This window comes from Gadus morhua, chromosome 4, assembly GCF_902167405.1.
Source record: "Gadus morhua chromosome 4, gadMor3.0, whole genome shotgun sequence".
Classification (NCBI taxonomy): Eukaryota; Metazoa; Chordata; class Actinopteri; order Gadiformes; family Gadidae; genus Gadus; species Gadus morhua.
The window spans coordinates 14311853-14328753 of NC_044051.1; the positions used below are offsets into that span (position 1 = coordinate 14311853).

At 40.3% G+C, this 16901-nt stretch overlaps 1 protein-coding gene across 1 annotated transcript; it reads left to right on the forward strand.

Moving 5' to 3' along the window:
- Positions 1 to 4571: 4571 nt before the first annotated feature.
- Positions 4572 to 14351, forward strand: LOC115542558 (myosin heavy chain, fast skeletal muscle-like). The gene is made up of 39 exons (XM_030354849.1): positions 4572 to 4778; positions 4888 to 5031; positions 5126 to 5282; positions 5375 to 5402; positions 5499 to 5611; positions 5733 to 5827; positions 5912 to 5975; positions 6057 to 6155; positions 6470 to 6573; positions 6665 to 6803; positions 6928 to 7046; positions 7150 to 7299; positions 7420 to 7590; positions 7683 to 7983; positions 8132 to 8202; positions 8309 to 8396; positions 8498 to 8615; positions 8705 to 8828; positions 8908 to 9044; positions 9133 to 9388; positions 9476 to 9718; positions 9800 to 9976; positions 10085 to 10230; positions 10326 to 10416; positions 10497 to 10886; positions 10998 to 11124; positions 11256 to 11374; positions 11460 to 11656; positions 11742 to 11925; positions 12025 to 12190; positions 12277 to 12401; positions 12487 to 12795; positions 12890 to 13093; positions 13176 to 13301; positions 13381 to 13551; positions 13634 to 13738; positions 13843 to 13938; positions 14023 to 14154; positions 14277 to 14351. The coding sequence occupies exons 1-39, from the start codon at positions 4572 to 4574 to the stop codon at positions 14295 to 14297; spliced, it is 5814 nt and encodes a 1937-aa protein (XP_030210709.1). The 3' UTR covers positions 14298 to 14351.
- Positions 14352 to 16901: the final 2550 nt, after the last annotated feature.

A 16901-nucleotide genomic window follows, 5' to 3' on the forward strand; every position in this document is an offset into this window, starting at 1 on the left:
TCAATGTATGAACACCTGTTTGCAGAATCCCATTTACAAGGTTTCAAAACCGGGCAACAATGAAATACACTGTAAGAACAGTGCCAGATTTGAAACTCTGCAAATGCGCTGGTGAAATTGTTTGAACTTTGAAAATGTGTTGGTGAAAATGATGAAGAAGATAAAATAGAACACAAAATCATGTTTACAGATGTTTGAATTTTAGTTTTAGTTTTTTTCAGGTTATAATCTCTTTTTTCAGTGTTGCAAAACCTTTATTACAAGGTGTTGAGTTTTCAAACCCAGACTTACAAGCCTTTGAAACTTCTTTTTTCAGGTTTGAATTATGGCAGGAAACTGACTCCATAAACTCGGGAGAATTGTTGGCGCCAGTAGAAACACAGATATTCGCGCGGAACCATTCATCAATTCACGCTGCAGGTTTTTCGGGCAGAAAATTAGCCTAATGCATCTTTGCATTGACTTTGTTTGGATTTATGCCACGCCTTATTCAAGTCAACCCTAACCCGCTCTACCTCCTCACCCTAGCATCTCACTCCAGAGAAGTATCTCATGCCAGTTTGTTGGAAAAAAATCCAACAAACCCAATACTTCCATAATTTCTTTCCTAATTTCTCTTCACATTAAAGTTGATATACTGTCCAGGGATGCACTGGCCACCAGCAGCGGCGATGGGCAGCCAGCACCAGCCCTTTTGTCCAAAAACACACTGGAGCCCAGTGGACGATTGGGGAGGGAGCCCAGCAACCACCACATGCAACTGTCTGCAGGTAGCCCACCCCTGCACTGTTTGGGGGTTGTTTTATTTTAGGTATGCTAACCCAGGTCAGACAGCAGTTTATGTATTTTCCTTTTTGGATAGGGGGGAGGGGAGTAGGCTTTGGCTGGGGGTTCTCCCCAGCCTCAGGCCCCGTTTAAACGAAGGGAAAACGCAGATATTTCCACGCGGTTTGGCCTCTCATTTACACGAAAACGCTGTTTTTGTCACAGAAAACGATCATTTCTAAAAACTTTGGCCAAAGTGGAGATTTCTGAAAACGCCGGTTATGCGTTGTCGTGTCAACAGGGAGAAACAGGGTTTTAGGTTCTGAAGCGTCACATTATGCGCCAGGAAATGCTTAACGTCAAATGTCATATATACAAGAAGACGCTTGTGTTATTCGTTGCTGTTGATTCCGAGGATTCTGATTGGCTTGCATGGCTTTATCCTTCTCCCTACTAGAGGGAAGTAGTCCAGTGACTTGTCAAGCCCAGCGACTTCCGTTACTAAGCGACGTCACCGTCTTTGCGGACAAATTATTTCTCTGCTGATCAACACTAAGAATGCTGGTAACGAATAAATTGTAAAAAGACACACCATGTGAAGTTATTTTTTCGTTTTGGCAAGTAGCCGTGTAATAAGCGGGATAATGTATAGAACGTCACCGTTCATTGTCGAAAATAAGCCCCTTCAGGGCGAAGCAAGCACCTTCGCTGCGCGTCGGTCGGTGTACTGTTCGCCCTGTCCGGGCTTATTTTCCCGATAATGACCGGCGTTCTATACATTATCCCTCACATATATATTTAGCAGAGTAGGCCTAGTAACAAATGTGTACAAAGTTACATTTAGAAATGATCGTTTTCTGTGACAAAAACAGCGTTTTCGTGTAAATGAGAGGCCAAACCGTGTGAAAATATCTGCGTTTTCCCTTTGTGTAAACGGGGCCTTACTGTCAACATCACTCTCTATATCTCTAAGGCCCAATCCCATTTCTACCCCTTACCCCTTACCCCTCCCCCTTGTTTTGAAGGGGTAATATATCAAATCAAATGCACCCCTTCACCTTACACCTTCAAAACAAGGGGGAGGGGTAAGGGAAGGGGTAAGGGGTAGAAATGGGATTGGGCCTAAAGGTGATAAAAAGGAGTGGTGACATCAAAGGGTCCACTTCCAGCTGGGTCGCAGTGGCTCAGGGGGTAAAGCAGGTTGAACGGCAACCGGAGGGTTGCTGGTTCGCCCCCCGGTTCGTGGGAAAGTGAGTTATCCCTGGGCAAGGCTCATCTGAACTACTTCCGATGTATTGGCTGTTGCTCTAGAGATGGTTGTTCCCGTCTGTGTGTGTGTGTGTGTGTGTGTGTGTGTGTGTGTGTGTGTGTGTGTGTGTGTGTGTGTGTGTGTGTGTGTGGCAACAATTGTTAAATCCTTTGGGTGGACACAGTCTGAAAAGCACTACACATAAATGTGGTCCACTTACCATTTCACTCTACATACACAACACCATAGCAATGTTTTACTCAATGCACCACCCTTAAAATCAATTGACATTTGTTCACATACATAATGAATTACCTTGAGTTCCTAGAACAAAGATTGCTCTCTGTTCAATAAATAATAAACACACACACGCGCAAGCGCCATTTTACATCATTTGATCCCTTTATGGCTTGCAAGAAAGATGCTGTGTAGAGCCATGAAGCCTTTCAACCTTATGAGTAAATCAATATTGTCATATCCTTTTTTCTAATGTAAGAAATATTAATTACATATAGAAAGTTGATGAAATAAATAAGCAGCAAAGGTAGTAGTGATGGGGGCGCACTCAAACATGTATGTATAAATAAATGCAACACTATCCCCTCTAGTATCAGAACGCTATTTAATCGTATTCCCTTACATGATGTCATAAAAACTCATTAACCATCCAAAGGATTGCTGGATCCCAAATTTGAATCAGATTAAAGCTTTGTTTGACATTCTAAAACCAATGGAATCTTAACGCAAGCAAATACGGCTTTAGGTTAAGGTTTATCATTTTTAAACCTAAATGTTTCTAAAGAGCGAAAAGTGCTGGGCACTGATGGCCATGATGACACTCATCATGTGGTGACCACTCAACTCATAAAAAGCTTAACCTGTTGAATTATTGGGATGTATTTTATTTTTAACACCGCTAGAGTCTGAGCGATTTACCTTGATCCATGTAGCCTCAAAGTTAGCACCTACATTAATGAAGGATCTTTGTCGCACATTTTAAGCAAAATAAATTGCATATTGTACCTTTAAGCCACAAAAGTAAATTTTATAAAACTATGACTTAGCCAACAGATTCAGTGCTACAGATCACGTGCATTCACTCATAAACATGAGACTTAAACTAAATAATAAGAAAGTGATAATATATTCTAATTTTTTGGACCAAGTAAACATGATGATCATTCACTTGATTATCCATGTAACACTAATATGATGTACTATTTATTACTTTCGTTGTAACATAAATATTATATGATCTAGCTTGCAAGACTGATGTAGAAGGAAAAATGAAATATAGAAAAATAGATGCTGTTTAGAGCAACAAAGAGCAATCAAAATAATAGATTAAAAGTTAGAGTAATGAGTGCACTCTAAACATGTATTAATAAATACAACACTATACACACCCATATCAGGCCGCTATAAAATCATATTCCCTGGCATTATGACATAAATGATTTTAAAGTCTTGCCCTGCCAAAAATGATTTCTGGCTCACAGTTCAAATTTTGCAAGCACTTGTAATGAACTTTAATGTGATTTATTTATAGAATCATCATTTTATTTATTTAGAGTGTGTGTGAGGATATTGCATTCAATTTGAACATCTTCGAGAACCATTATTATGTGGATTCCAGCAGAGACGGTTGGAAGTGTGTTGATGTAGCAGTTAAACTATTGCAATATACTATATAAATATTTATTTATACTATATAAATATAATGCAAATCTTAATGAATGTACTGGATAAATCCAATGCAACGCTTACTGAAAAAGCCTTTGGAAGATCTGCCCTTATATAGTTTCTGCCTGGACTCCAGATCCACCACTATAAAAGAGGCCAGAAGATGAGATGGATACACTGCAGGGGATTTCAGTTTATTACAACTGGTGGTAAGTATGACTGATGCTTCAGCTGCTGTCTTGGAGGGACCATTGCATGAGAGTAGAGATTTTACCATCTTGTCTTCATGGAGCTTTTCATTTATTAAAATGACTATTTCCTTATTTAAGCTACCCTCCTCCGATGACCTTTTTTATTTAATTGAGATAATTTAATTAGAGATATTATATATTTTTTGAGAAACCATGCATCAGAGTATAGTTAATTCAGGATTTATTAATGTATTTATTTGTATAGAATATGAATTTGTAATTCATATTTTTCATTATTTATTTTGGGAACCATTATGATGTATATTTGTATGTTGTTGGTATATTTTAGGTCAGGCTTTTTTATCATTAGCATAATTTACTTGTTTTCTGATAATGTTATGTGGATAAAAGAGAAAATGTGCGTGTGTTTGATTTGATACTCGTTTTTCCATTTTATTCAAGGGTCAGTAAAATATGTCCATAAGACTCTTACTTGTAACCGTTTAGACTGATTAAAATGAATAACTTGATTTTTTAGGTATCATTTCATCTGCGGCTGAAGGGAAGTAAACGGTAAAAAGGATTTAATGTTCTCATCACCGAACATCTCCAAACCTTCTTGAAGCTGTGTACAGGTTAAAAAAATAATTAATTTGCTTGTTTTCATGAAATAAGCCTCCATCATGAGTACGGACGCAGAGATGGCCGTTTACGGCAAGGCGGCCATTTACCTCCGGAAGCCAGAGAAGGAGAGGCTTGAGGCCCAGAGCACGCCATTCGATGCAAAGGTTGCTGCATATGTCACTGATGTGAAGGAACTTTACCTAAAGTGTACCATCATTAAGAGGGACGGTGGCAAAGTCACTGTGAAACTTTTGTCTTCATCAGAGGTACGCAGAGATTGATTGTTGCAGAGGCTAACTTGTTGGTATCAACAGAAAGTGAAAGTTGCAATAGCTGCACTGGTAAGGAAACTAAAAATGGGTTTCCATATCTCAGGAGAGGACAGTCAAGGAGGACGATGTCACACCAATGAATCCTCCCAAGTATGACAAAATTGAGGACATGGCCATGATGACCCATCTCAATGAAGCTGCTGTGCTGTATAACCTTGCAGAGCGTTATTCAGCATGGATGATCTACGTAAGATATTTTGCCTCAATGAAAATATATGATACATAAGTAATATGCATCTTTAATAGGTAACATTAATGTGAATCTCTGTGACCTCCTTCAGACCTACTCTGGGCTGTTCTGTGCCACTGTAAACCCCTACAAGTGGCTCCCAGTGTACGACCAGACGGTTGTCAATGCCTACAGAGGCAAGAAGCGTATGGAGGCTCCACCCCACATCTTCTCTGTCTCTGACAACGCCTTTCAGAACATGCTCACTGGTTTGTGAATCCAAAGTTTCAAATCTCTAAGCTTATCTTGTTTTTACTAATAAATGGCATAATCATGCAAATGTGAATGATTTTTTTTACAGATAGAGAGAACCAGTCTGTCCTGATCACGTACGTTTGATTCTGTTAATATAATATGAATTTAATAGAATGATACATACATTGGAAAACATGTCAAATTGACTTTATTCACCTTTTCATACCCAGTGGAGAATCCGGTGCTGGAAAGACTGTGAATACCAAGCGTGTCATCCAGTACTTTGCTACCATCTCAGTTGGTGGAGCAGAAAAGAAGAAGGATGAAGGCGCTGGAAAGATACAGGAATGTTTAAAAATAAACATTAAATCAATGTATCAATAAATAAAGATATCACATGATAAGAACATGACAATTTAATTGTGATTCAATAAAAATGTATTCACATTTTTACGTTTGATTATAGGGGTCACTGGAGGACCAGATTATTGCAGCCAATCCCCTGCTGGAGGCCTATGGTAATGCCAAGACTGTGAGAAATGACAACTCCTCCCGTTTTGTAAGTATGAAATGAATTCCTCCCTGAAGATACTTAGTTTTTGAGTCTTTTTTTGAGGATTATAAACACATTTTTTGCAAACAGGGTAAATTCATCAGAATTCATTTCCACGCAAACGGTAAACTGTCCAGTGCTGACATTGAGACATGTAAGTATCTTGTTCTACATGAGGATTAATCAACCAAGAGTATTAGTGGCATAGGTTTTGATTAATGAATGGGCCTTATAGATCTGCTTGAGAAGTCAAGAGTGACCTTCCAGCTTCCCGATGAGAGAGGCTATCACATCTTCTACCAGATGATGACCAATCACAAACCTGAGATCATTGGTGAGATTTTATAATAGTAAGAGAGTGAAGAATATACTTAATATCAAGATGTGTTTTCGAGAATTGCCTTCATCTGTTCTAATATGACATATGACTTCTGAAGTTGCAACTATTTGAAGGACTAGTTAGGGCTAGGTCTCTAGAATAAATATTTTTTGGTAAAGATTATATCTTCCATTGCATAATTTGGAAATGCAATTACATACATTACATTGCAAGCAAGTGCAAAGCAAGATTAATTATTTTTTAATCAGAAGTTATTGGTTAGGTAGCAGCATATCGAGTAGAAAAATTACATTTGTTTAATTCCTCAGAAATGACCCTCATCACCACCAACCCCTACGACTTCCCCATGTGCAGTCAGGGTCAGATCACTGTGGCCAGCATTGATGACAAAGAGGAGCTGGATGCTACTGATGTCAGTGGTTGATTGGAAAACACTTTATATATTTTCCTCATGGCATATACATTACAAAATGTTTTCTAAATGTTATTTGTTTTCAACACAGGCTGCTATTGATATTTTGGGCTTCACCAGTGAGGACAAGGTTGGCATCTTTAAGTTCACTGGTGCTGTGCTTCACCACGGTAACATGAAGTTCAAGCAGAAGCAGCGTGAGGAGCAGGCTGAGCCAGATGGCAATGAAGGTAATCATTAACATGTATTCATCAGTGCACTAGAAGGTATATTGGTGCATATTTGATTGTATTACATTTGGAGTCATTATTATAGAGAATAATAATGCATTCATTTTTCATGTTAACTTTGTAGAGGCCGACAAGATTTCCTATCTACTGGGTCTGAACTCTGCTGATATGCTCAAGGCTCTTTGCTACCCAAGAGTGAAGGTCGGAAATGAGTATGTCACCAAGGGACAGACTGTACCTCAGGTAAGAAAAATGCATTGTGTTTGCGTTGCAATTTCTGTGAACATGATGCATTGTCTATTGTGAGCCTAAAATGTTGTTGATTTTATATGAAAATAAATTTCAGGTCAAAAACTCAGTCAGTGCCCTGGCCAAGTCTATCTATGAGAGGATGTTCTTGTGGATGGTCATCCGTATCAACACGATGCTGGACACAAAGCAAGCAAGACAATTCTACATTGGTGTGCTGGACATTGCTGGTTTTGAGATTTTTGATGTAAGTTGTTAAATAAGTGGCAGCTTTTTTCATTGCATTTCCTTCATTTGGACACAATAGTCATTATTAATAAATTGTTGAAACCTCGTAAAAGTCGGTTAATTAAATGTCCCCTACTAGTACAACAGCATGGAGCAGCTGTGCATCAACTTCACCAATGAGAAACTGCAACAGTTCTTCAACCACCACATGTTCGTCCTGGAGCAAGAGGAGTACAAGAAGGAGGGTATCATCTGGGAGTTCATTGACTTCGGCATGGACTTGGCTGCCTGCATTGAGCTTATTGAGAAGGTACACCTGAATACTATAACTATATATCATTATTCTTTGTGTGTCTTACAAATACTTTTGATAATGTTTCATTAATCATTTTTTCTCTTAAGCCAATGGGGATCTTCTCCATCCTTGAAGAGGAGTGTATGTTCCCCAAGGCCTCAGACGTTACCTTCAAGAACAAGCTGTATGACCAGCATCTTGGCAAGACCAAAGCATTTGAGAAGCCCAAGCCTGCAAAGGGCAAGGCTGAGGCCCACTTCTCCCTGATGCACTATGCTGGTATTGTGGACTACAACATCACTGGCTGGCTGGACAAGAACAAGGATCCCCTGAATGACTCTGTTGTGCAGCTGTACCAGAAGTCCTCAAACAAACTGCTGCCTGTCCTGTACCCACCTGTAGTTGAAGGTACACATTCATAGAATATAAGCATAGTTTATAATTGTTAATCCAGTCTGTTATTATACCCATAGATTTTCAAGCCATTGATTGGCTCTGTTTTACAAATATAAACGTGAACAATTAACTGTGACTTATTACCTATAACTAATAACAGAGGTTGGGGGTTCAAGGAAGGGTGGCAAGAAGAAGGGTGGCTCGATGCAGACCGTGTCTTCACAGTTCAGGGTAAGGGTTAACACAAAAATGAAGCCTTATTTAATTTTTTTCTGAATGTGTTCCTTATAAGTAAATTGCTTTGTATTTAATGTTTAATACTGTGATGTGTCTTTAGGAGAACTTGGGCAAACTGATGACCAACTTGAGGAGCACCCATCCTCACTTTGTGCGTTGCCTGATTCCCAATGAGTCAAAGACTCCAGGTACAGTGAGCACTAACAAATGTGTGTAGTGTCTGGGTTAGGATATGAATTGTTACACCAAACTAATTATATTGACGATGTATTTATCACCCATGTCACAGGACTCATGGAGAACTTCCTGGTTATCCACCAGCTGAGGTGTAACGGTGTACTGGAGGGCATCAGAATCTGCAGAAAGGGCTTCCCCAGCAGAATCCTCTATGCTGACTTCAAGCAGAGGTATTAACTAATTGCTTTTTCAAGGACAACTTTACAAATGCCTTTGGACATTTAATGAATGTTAAAAACATTATAATGGTCTTCTTCAGGTACAAAGTACTGAACGCCAGTGTCATCCCTGACGGCCAGTTTATTGACAACAAGAAGGCTTCTGAGAAACTGCTTGGGTCCATTGACGTCCCTCACGATGAGTACAAATTTGGACACACCAAGGTCTGTTTATTGTTGTCAAAAACTATGTTTATACTTCATTGTAAGTCACTAGCTGACAAAAGTCTTTTCTTACATTAAGGTGTTCTTCAAAGCTGGTCTTCTGGGTACTCTTGAGGAGATGCGAGATGAGAAGCTGGCTGCTCTTGTCGGAATGATTCAGGCTGCATGCAGAGGTTATGTCATGAGAAAGGAGTATGTGAAGATGACAGAGAGGAGGTATGTTTTTAGACATAGGGCTCAAAACTCATAAAGCTTTTTAGCTGCCAAGTACAAGCCCAAAATAATGGTTTATTTCATTCTATAGGGAAGCCATCTACACTATTCAGTACAACATCCGCTCATTCATGAATGTCAAACACTGGCCATGGATGAAGGTGTACTACAAGATCAAGCCGCTTCTGAAGAGTGCTGAAACTGAGAAGGAGCTTGCCAATATGAAGGATAACTATGAAAAGATGAAGACTGACCTGGCAGCTGCCCTGGCCAAGAAGAAGGAACTTGAGCAGAAGATGGTTTCTCTCCTGCAGGAGAAGAATGATCTTTCACTGCAAGTGGCTTCTGTAAGTAAAGATTCTTTTTGTATCCCTGTCTGTACACAGTGAGATAAATTTGATGTAACATGTTCTACATCTCTAACTATCACACAGGAAGGAGATAATCTGAATGATGCTGAAGAAAGGTGTGAAGGACTCATCAAGAGTAAGATCCAGCTGGAGGCCAAAGTCAAAGAGACAACTGAGAGACTGGAGGATGAGGAGGAAATCAATGCTGAGCTGACTGCCAAGAAGAGGAAACTGGAAGATGAATGCTCTGAGCTCAAGAAGGACATTGATGACCTAGAGCTTACCTTGGCCAAAGTGGAGAAGGAGAAACATGCCACTGAGAACAAGGTTTATAAAGATGCTTTGAAAGAAGATTAAAAAATAATAATACTTATTAGCTTGTATTACATTTCCTTTTGTTTTCTTTAGGTGAAGAACCTGACTGAGGAGATGGCCTCTCAGGATGAGAGCGTTGCCAAGCTGACAAAGGAGAAGAAAGCCCTCCAAGAGTCACATCAGCAGACTCTTGATGACCTGCAGGCAGAGGAAGACAAAGTCAACACTCTGACCAAGGCCAAGACAAAGCTTGAACAGCAAGTGGATGATGTAAGTATATAAGAGCTCATGGGAACTTGTAATTCATATTGGTAATGGAGTTTAGTAAATATTAACCAATATTATTGTTCTTAATCATATTCAATTATTGACATCCAGCTTGAGGGTTCACTGGAACAAGAGAAGAAGCTCCGTATGGACCTTGAGAGATCCAAGAGAAAGCTTGAGGGTGATCTGAAACTGGCTCAGGAAACTGTGATGGATCTTGAGAACGACAAACAGCAGTCTGATGAGAAAATCAAGAAGTAATACATTTGTATTTTCTGAACCACAATAGGATGAACTCCATATTCCTTCTGATTCAATTTAGTTGATAAATGTTTTAATTAATTATTCACAGGAAGGACTTTGAGACCAGCCAGCTTTTGAGCAAAGTTGAGGATGAGCAGTCCCTGGGTGCACAGCTTCAGAAGAAGATCAAGGAGCTTCAGGTGGGATAATTATACAAAAGGAATATACGTTTTCTAAAATGACATACTTGGATACTTGACTCAATATTTTCATCTTTTAGGCCCGTATCGAAGAGCTGGAGGAAGAGATTGAGGCTGAGCGTGCTGCTCGTGCCAAGGTTGAGAAGCAGAGAGCTGATCTCTCCAGAGAACTTGAAGAGATCAGTGAGAGGCTTGAGGAGGCTGGTGGAGCCACTTCTGCTCAGATTGAGATGAACAAGAAGCGTGAGGCTGAGTTCCAGAAGCTGCGTCGTGACCTTGAGGAGTCCACCCTGCAGCATGAAGCCACTGCTGCTGCTCTGCGTAAGAAGCAGGCCGACAGTGTAGCAGAGCTGGGAGAGCAGATTGACAACCTCCAGCGTGTCAAGCAGAAGCTTGAGAAGGAGAAGAGCGAGTACAAGATGGAGATTGATGACCTCTCCAGCAACATGGAAGCTGTTTCGAAGGCCAAGGTAAGTTATTCTTCAATGCCTTCATTGTGTTAAGAAATAATGCAAAATAATAAGTACATCAATGACTAAAAATCAACATTGATTTCAAATTGATTAACTTTTAATCATCAGGGAAATCTGGAAAAGATTTGCCGTACCCTTGAGGACCAACTCAGTGAAATCAAGGCCAAGAGTGATGAGAATGCTCGCCAGGTCAATGACATCAGTGCCCAGAGAGCAAGACTGCTGACAGAAAATGGTTGATACTTTTTTATTCAGTCATTTGTATCATTGGAAATTCTTGGGGTACCATTTTGGGAATATAATTGAGAATACATGTTCTCTCAAATTCAACATGCATTACTTATTTGATGTACCTCCTCCGACTAGGTGAGTTTGGTCGACAGCTTGAGGAGAAGGAAGCTCTTGTCTCCCAGCTGACCAGAGGCAAGCAGGCCTATACTCAGCAGATTGAGGAGCTGAAGAGGCAAAATGAGGAGGAAGTAAAAGTAAGTATAATTTATCCATAAAGACGGTAGTGTTCAAAGATCAAGAAATGTATTGAATTTACGAAATCTGTTTCACCTTATATAGGCAAAGAATTCCCTTGCTCATGGTGTGCAATCAGCCCGCCATGACTGTGACCTTCTGAGGGAGCAGTTTGAGGAGGAGCAGGAGGCCAAGGCTGAGCTGCAGCGTGGAATGTCCAAGGCCAACGGTGAGGTGGCTCAGTGGAGGAGCAAGTATGAAACTGATGCTATCCAGCGCACTGAGGAGCTTGAGGAGTCCAAGTGAGTCAAACATTTAATACTTTCGCTAAAGAGCACATTATCTTTGATGAATGTCTACAAATGAAAACATGTGATACTTTAACAGGAAAAAGCTTGCCCAGCGCCTTCAAGATGCTGAGGAACAGATTGAGGCTGTGAACTCCAAGTGTGCCTCTCTGGAAAAGACCAAACAGAGACTCCAGGGTGAGGTGGAGGACCTCATGGTTGATGTGGAGAGGGCCAATGGACTGGCTGCCAACCTAGACAAGAAGCAGAGGAACTTTGACAAGGTGTGTTGTAATTCATTGAGATGACATTTTAAATGTTTGTATCCTACGATTCTTCTTCAACTGCTAAGCATGTCCTACTTTATTAACACTATTGTGCAGGTTTTGGCTGACTGGAAGCAGAAATATGAGGAGGGCCAGGCAGAGCTTGAAGGAAGTCTTAAAGAGGCTCGTTCTCTCAGCACTGAGCTGTTCAAGATGAAGAACTCCTATGAAGAGACTCTGGATCATCTGGAGACCATGAAGCGTGAAAACAAAAACCTCCAACGTGAGTTTTTGTTAAATAATGTTAAACGTGCTATGTTGTGGTAAAATATGTATCAAACTTATAGAAAATGTAAAATTGCTCGGCAGAGGAGATTTCTGATTTGACTGAACAAATTGGTGAGACCGGAAAGAGCATCCATGAGCTGGAGAAATCCAAGAAGCAGGTGGAGACAGAGAAGACTGAGATCCAGTCAGCCCTTGAGGAAGCTGAGGTGAGGAGGATTCATTCTGCAAAACAACATAATAAATAAAATATTAAGTGTCCACAAATTTGTCAATTTTTATTTGATACATTAGGGAACTCTGGAGCATGAGGAATCAAAGATTCTGCGTGTCCAACTGGAGCTGAACCAGATTAAGGGTGAGGTTGACAGGAAGCTGGCTGAGAAGGATGAGGAGATGGAGCAGATCAAGAGGAACAGCCAGAGGGTCATTGACTCCATGCAAGCCAATCTTGACTCTGAGGTCAGGAGCAGGAATGATGCCCTGAGAATCAAGAAGAAGATGGAAGGAGACCTGAATGAGATGGAGATCCAGCTGAGTCATGCCAACCGCCAGGCTGCTGAGGCCCAGAAGCAGCTGAGGAATGTTCAAGGACAACTGAAGGTAAAACACAGATGTAATGTACTGCACATATAGAATATAGTTGCATTTATATCTTGTTGTGAACTATTCAGTTCTGTTTTCATGTGAATATTAGGATGCCCAACTGCATCTTGATGATGCTGTCAGAGCTGCGGAAGACCTGAAGGAGCAGGCTGCCCTGGTGGAACGTAGGAACGGTCTCATGATGGCTGAAATTGAGGAGCTGAGGGCAGCTCTGGAACAGACAGAGAGAGGCCGCAAAGTGGCTGAGCAAGAGCTGGTGGATGCCAGCGAGCGTGTTGGACTGCTGCACTCTCAGGTAAACAAACATTTGAATCCTGTCATACGATATCAAGAACAAGTGCATGTTTTAACAGTAATTGAGTAATAATCTGTTTCAGAACACAAGCCTGTTGAACTCAAAGAAGAAGCTGGAAAGTGACCTGGTCCAAGTCCAGGGTGAGGTTGACGACAGTGTCCAGGAAGCCAGAAATGCTGAAGAGAAGGCCAAGAAAGCCATCACTGATGTAGGCCTATATTTGTTTGTTAATTGATGTTTTGAGAACTTAATGGAACTCTTGATGAATATATTACTTGTTCTTGTAGGCTGCCATGATGGCTGAGGAGCTGAAAAAAGAGCAGGATACTAGTTCTCACCTTGAGAGGATGAAGAAGAACCTGGAGATCACAGTGAAAGACCTGCAGCATCGCCTGGATGAAGCTGAGAACCTGGCCATGAAGGGTGGCAAGAAGCAGCTGCAGAAACTGGAGGCCAGAGTAAGACAATAATCAGCCAGCATTTAAAAATGTATTACTGAAGTGTAAGGACAAGATTGAGTCATTCACTTTTACTCTCAAGGTTCGCGATCTGGAGTCAGAGGTTGATAATGAACAGAGACGTGGAGCAGAAGCTATAAAAGGTGTTCGCAAATATGAGAGGAGAGTCAAGGAACTCACCTACCAGGTATGTCCAATTTACATCTCCAAATATGTTTCTACCGTTATAGCATTTTGATCATATCTAAAGGCCACATGATGTGGATTTTTTCACTTTCAAATGTGCATCAGACTGAGGAGGATAAGAAGAATGGCTGCAGACTTCAGGATCTTGTTGATAAGCTGCAACTGAAGGTGAAGGCTTACAAGAGACAGTCTGAGGAAGCGGTAAGTTACAAGGAAAAACAAGGGATACACAGTTCAACTTTGTTACATTATATTCAAACTGACAAATTATGAATGTTTCTACAGGAGGAGCAGGCCAACTCGTACCTGTCCAAGTGCAGGAAGGTTCAACATGAGCTGGAGGAGGCTGAGGAACGTGCTGATATCGCTGAGTCTCAGGTCAACAAGCTGAGGGCCAAGAGCCGTGACTCTGGAAAGGTAATTGGACCGTTAAAGTACAGTTCAGGTTTTTCCACTATTTAATAATTTCCTAGAATTCTTTACTTTAAAAATGACTTTTACACATTTAAACCCTACACTTCTTTTGATTTTCTCTTTAGGGAAAAGAGACTGCTGAATAATTCCTCATGTTTGAAACATCATTCATACAAGTCATAAAATATGGCTAAATTGTGAAGAGAATTCAATAAACTATACAGCAACCTTCCATCTTGTATTTTGTATATATTTGGTTGGCCTTACTTTCTTTGCATTGTCCTGTAATCATAGTACATTTTCACCAGAGCTGGATCCTTATCAAGAGCTAATTGGATTTGGTCGACAATTAGGTTGAACAGTCAGACACAAGCATATGGTCATTCGGCCTTTGGGAAAGAGATTTGTTGCCAACATTTCTTTTTTATCAATTTGATGATTAATAGCTTCAGTCACTGCGACTTATTGCTTTGTGATTTTATTGAAAATTAGTTGTAGATTAAAGGGAATGACTGGTCTTCCATTTCCTAGGGTCCAGTGGTCACCAACTGGTTGGCAGAGACTGGCAGAAACATACGATTGTATGATAGTTTTTTCCTGAATTTGAGTTACTAAGACAAAATCAGTTGTTTTAAACCAACATGATTCTGGCTTTCGTGCAAGATTAATGCCATACCTCATTTAATACCATATATTACATGATAAACTTTATTTTTTTCCTCTAGAACCCACCTTACAGTGAAAGTTAAGAAAACATAAAATATTGTGATCTTAATAACCGCAGGCTGCAAATTACACCAAATTTGGTCTACATGCTCTTTGGAAAATTATGATTGCATAAAAGATGGCTGACATTTGTTTTTTCAATATTCAATCAATCACAAATCCACAATTTTAGTTTTAACTTTAAAAGTTAAAATTGTGACCGATATTTTGAGTTAGACGCAAAATTGTCAGTAGCTCAAAAAATCTGTCACACTGTCAATTTCATGCTCAATAATGCTCAAAATCCCGTATAAACGGCATTTGCTCATGACCCCTAACTCTAAAAGGGCACACACTGGGGTTGGCAGGACGTGTGGGCTGTGCATTCCTATTGAGTCTGCTTGCAGATTTAATTATCATTAGGGTGCCAAGCACAAAGTGCGAAGGCAACCTATTGTAATTGTTAGTGTTTTTATTATTATTATTCCACCACGTTTGACTTACGCAGCCTAAACCGCTCGCATGCTTTTTTGTTAAACTTACTACAGCTGTAGCGGCTGACTCAGGATTAACAGACAGCAAATATTGCACTGATTGGCCCAAATGTGGCGCTATAGCAACAGTCCAAAAATGCAAAATTTGAACAAACGTATCTCATAACCACTTTGATGTAGAGTCATGGAACTTTGTTCACACATGCATATCCTCATGTTGAACAAATATGCCCGAGGAACCTAGGACTTTATTTGGATAGATTTACGACATTGAACTTTGGAAAAAACACTAAATTCCCTAAAGAATTTCAGGTATTTTCACTTAGACAAAAATCCCTTAACAAATAACAGCTTAGGACCAATGTCTTCAATCTTACAGAAAAAGAAGTCTGTACAATAAAGATTAAAGCACCCAGGAGCCATTGACTTCTAAAAAGGGTGTGGTTTAAAACACGTAAATACTTAAATGCTTATATCAACATTAAAATGGACTACTATGATCTTGACTCTGATACAAAAGTTGTTCAGAATCAAATTTTGAACAAGATAGACTCAACATATTTCCAAATAGGGCGTGGCATTGAAATGGGCGTGGCCTGTGACTAAAATCACCACAGTTCATAGACGGAATATTTGATTTGAGCGGGACAAAATTAGTGGATGTTGGGGACTAAAGGTCCAACTGCTCGAATAAAATAAAGTTGATTGACAAAACAACATGGCCCCCAGAGGCTCAAAATTAACTTAATGCCAAAAGACAAGGTTAACTTAAACTAATCATCATCAAATTGATGTAGTCAAAGGCACATGGGTCAAGATGAACCCCTCCAAATCGTATCCATATCGGGCTATAGGGAGTGGTAAAATAATAAACTGAATATGCAACCTCTCCAAATTGTACCCAGATCGGGCGATAGGGGGAGCTATATCAATTAACTGAAAACGCAGACTTTGGACAAACATATTTTCTGACCTTTTTATTTTAAAGAAATGAAATCCTGTAGACATTTGTATCTCCTCATGTTGAGCAAATGTGCCTAGGTAACCCAGAACCTGTAACAAAATGGCGGCTGGACGTCCAAAGTAGCCCAATCAATGATAGGTGTCACGGTTAGCGGGTGGCAGGCAGAGAGTTCAGGTAAAGAGAACACAGGTGAACACAGGTGACACCGAGAACACAGGTGACACCGAGAACACAGGTGACACAGGTAACACAGGTAACACCGGTAGCACACAGGACACAACTCACCACAAACCACAATGATCTGACAAGGCACAAGGAAAAGAGAAGGGCTTAAATACCAAACACAGGGTACGCAACGAGGAACAGCTGAAACACATCAGGGGAGGGAGCAGTTATCACACAGGAGGGAAACTTGACAGGTCATGGGGAGAAACAAGACAGAGATACCAAAGTAAAACAGGATACACAGGGAAACCAAAACAAGACAAGGAAACAGACAGACCATGACAGTACTGTCAGGGTTCTGGGTTTGTGTTTCATGTGTTGGACTTTTATTTTTGTTTTTCAGTGGTATCTCCTGAGGGCTA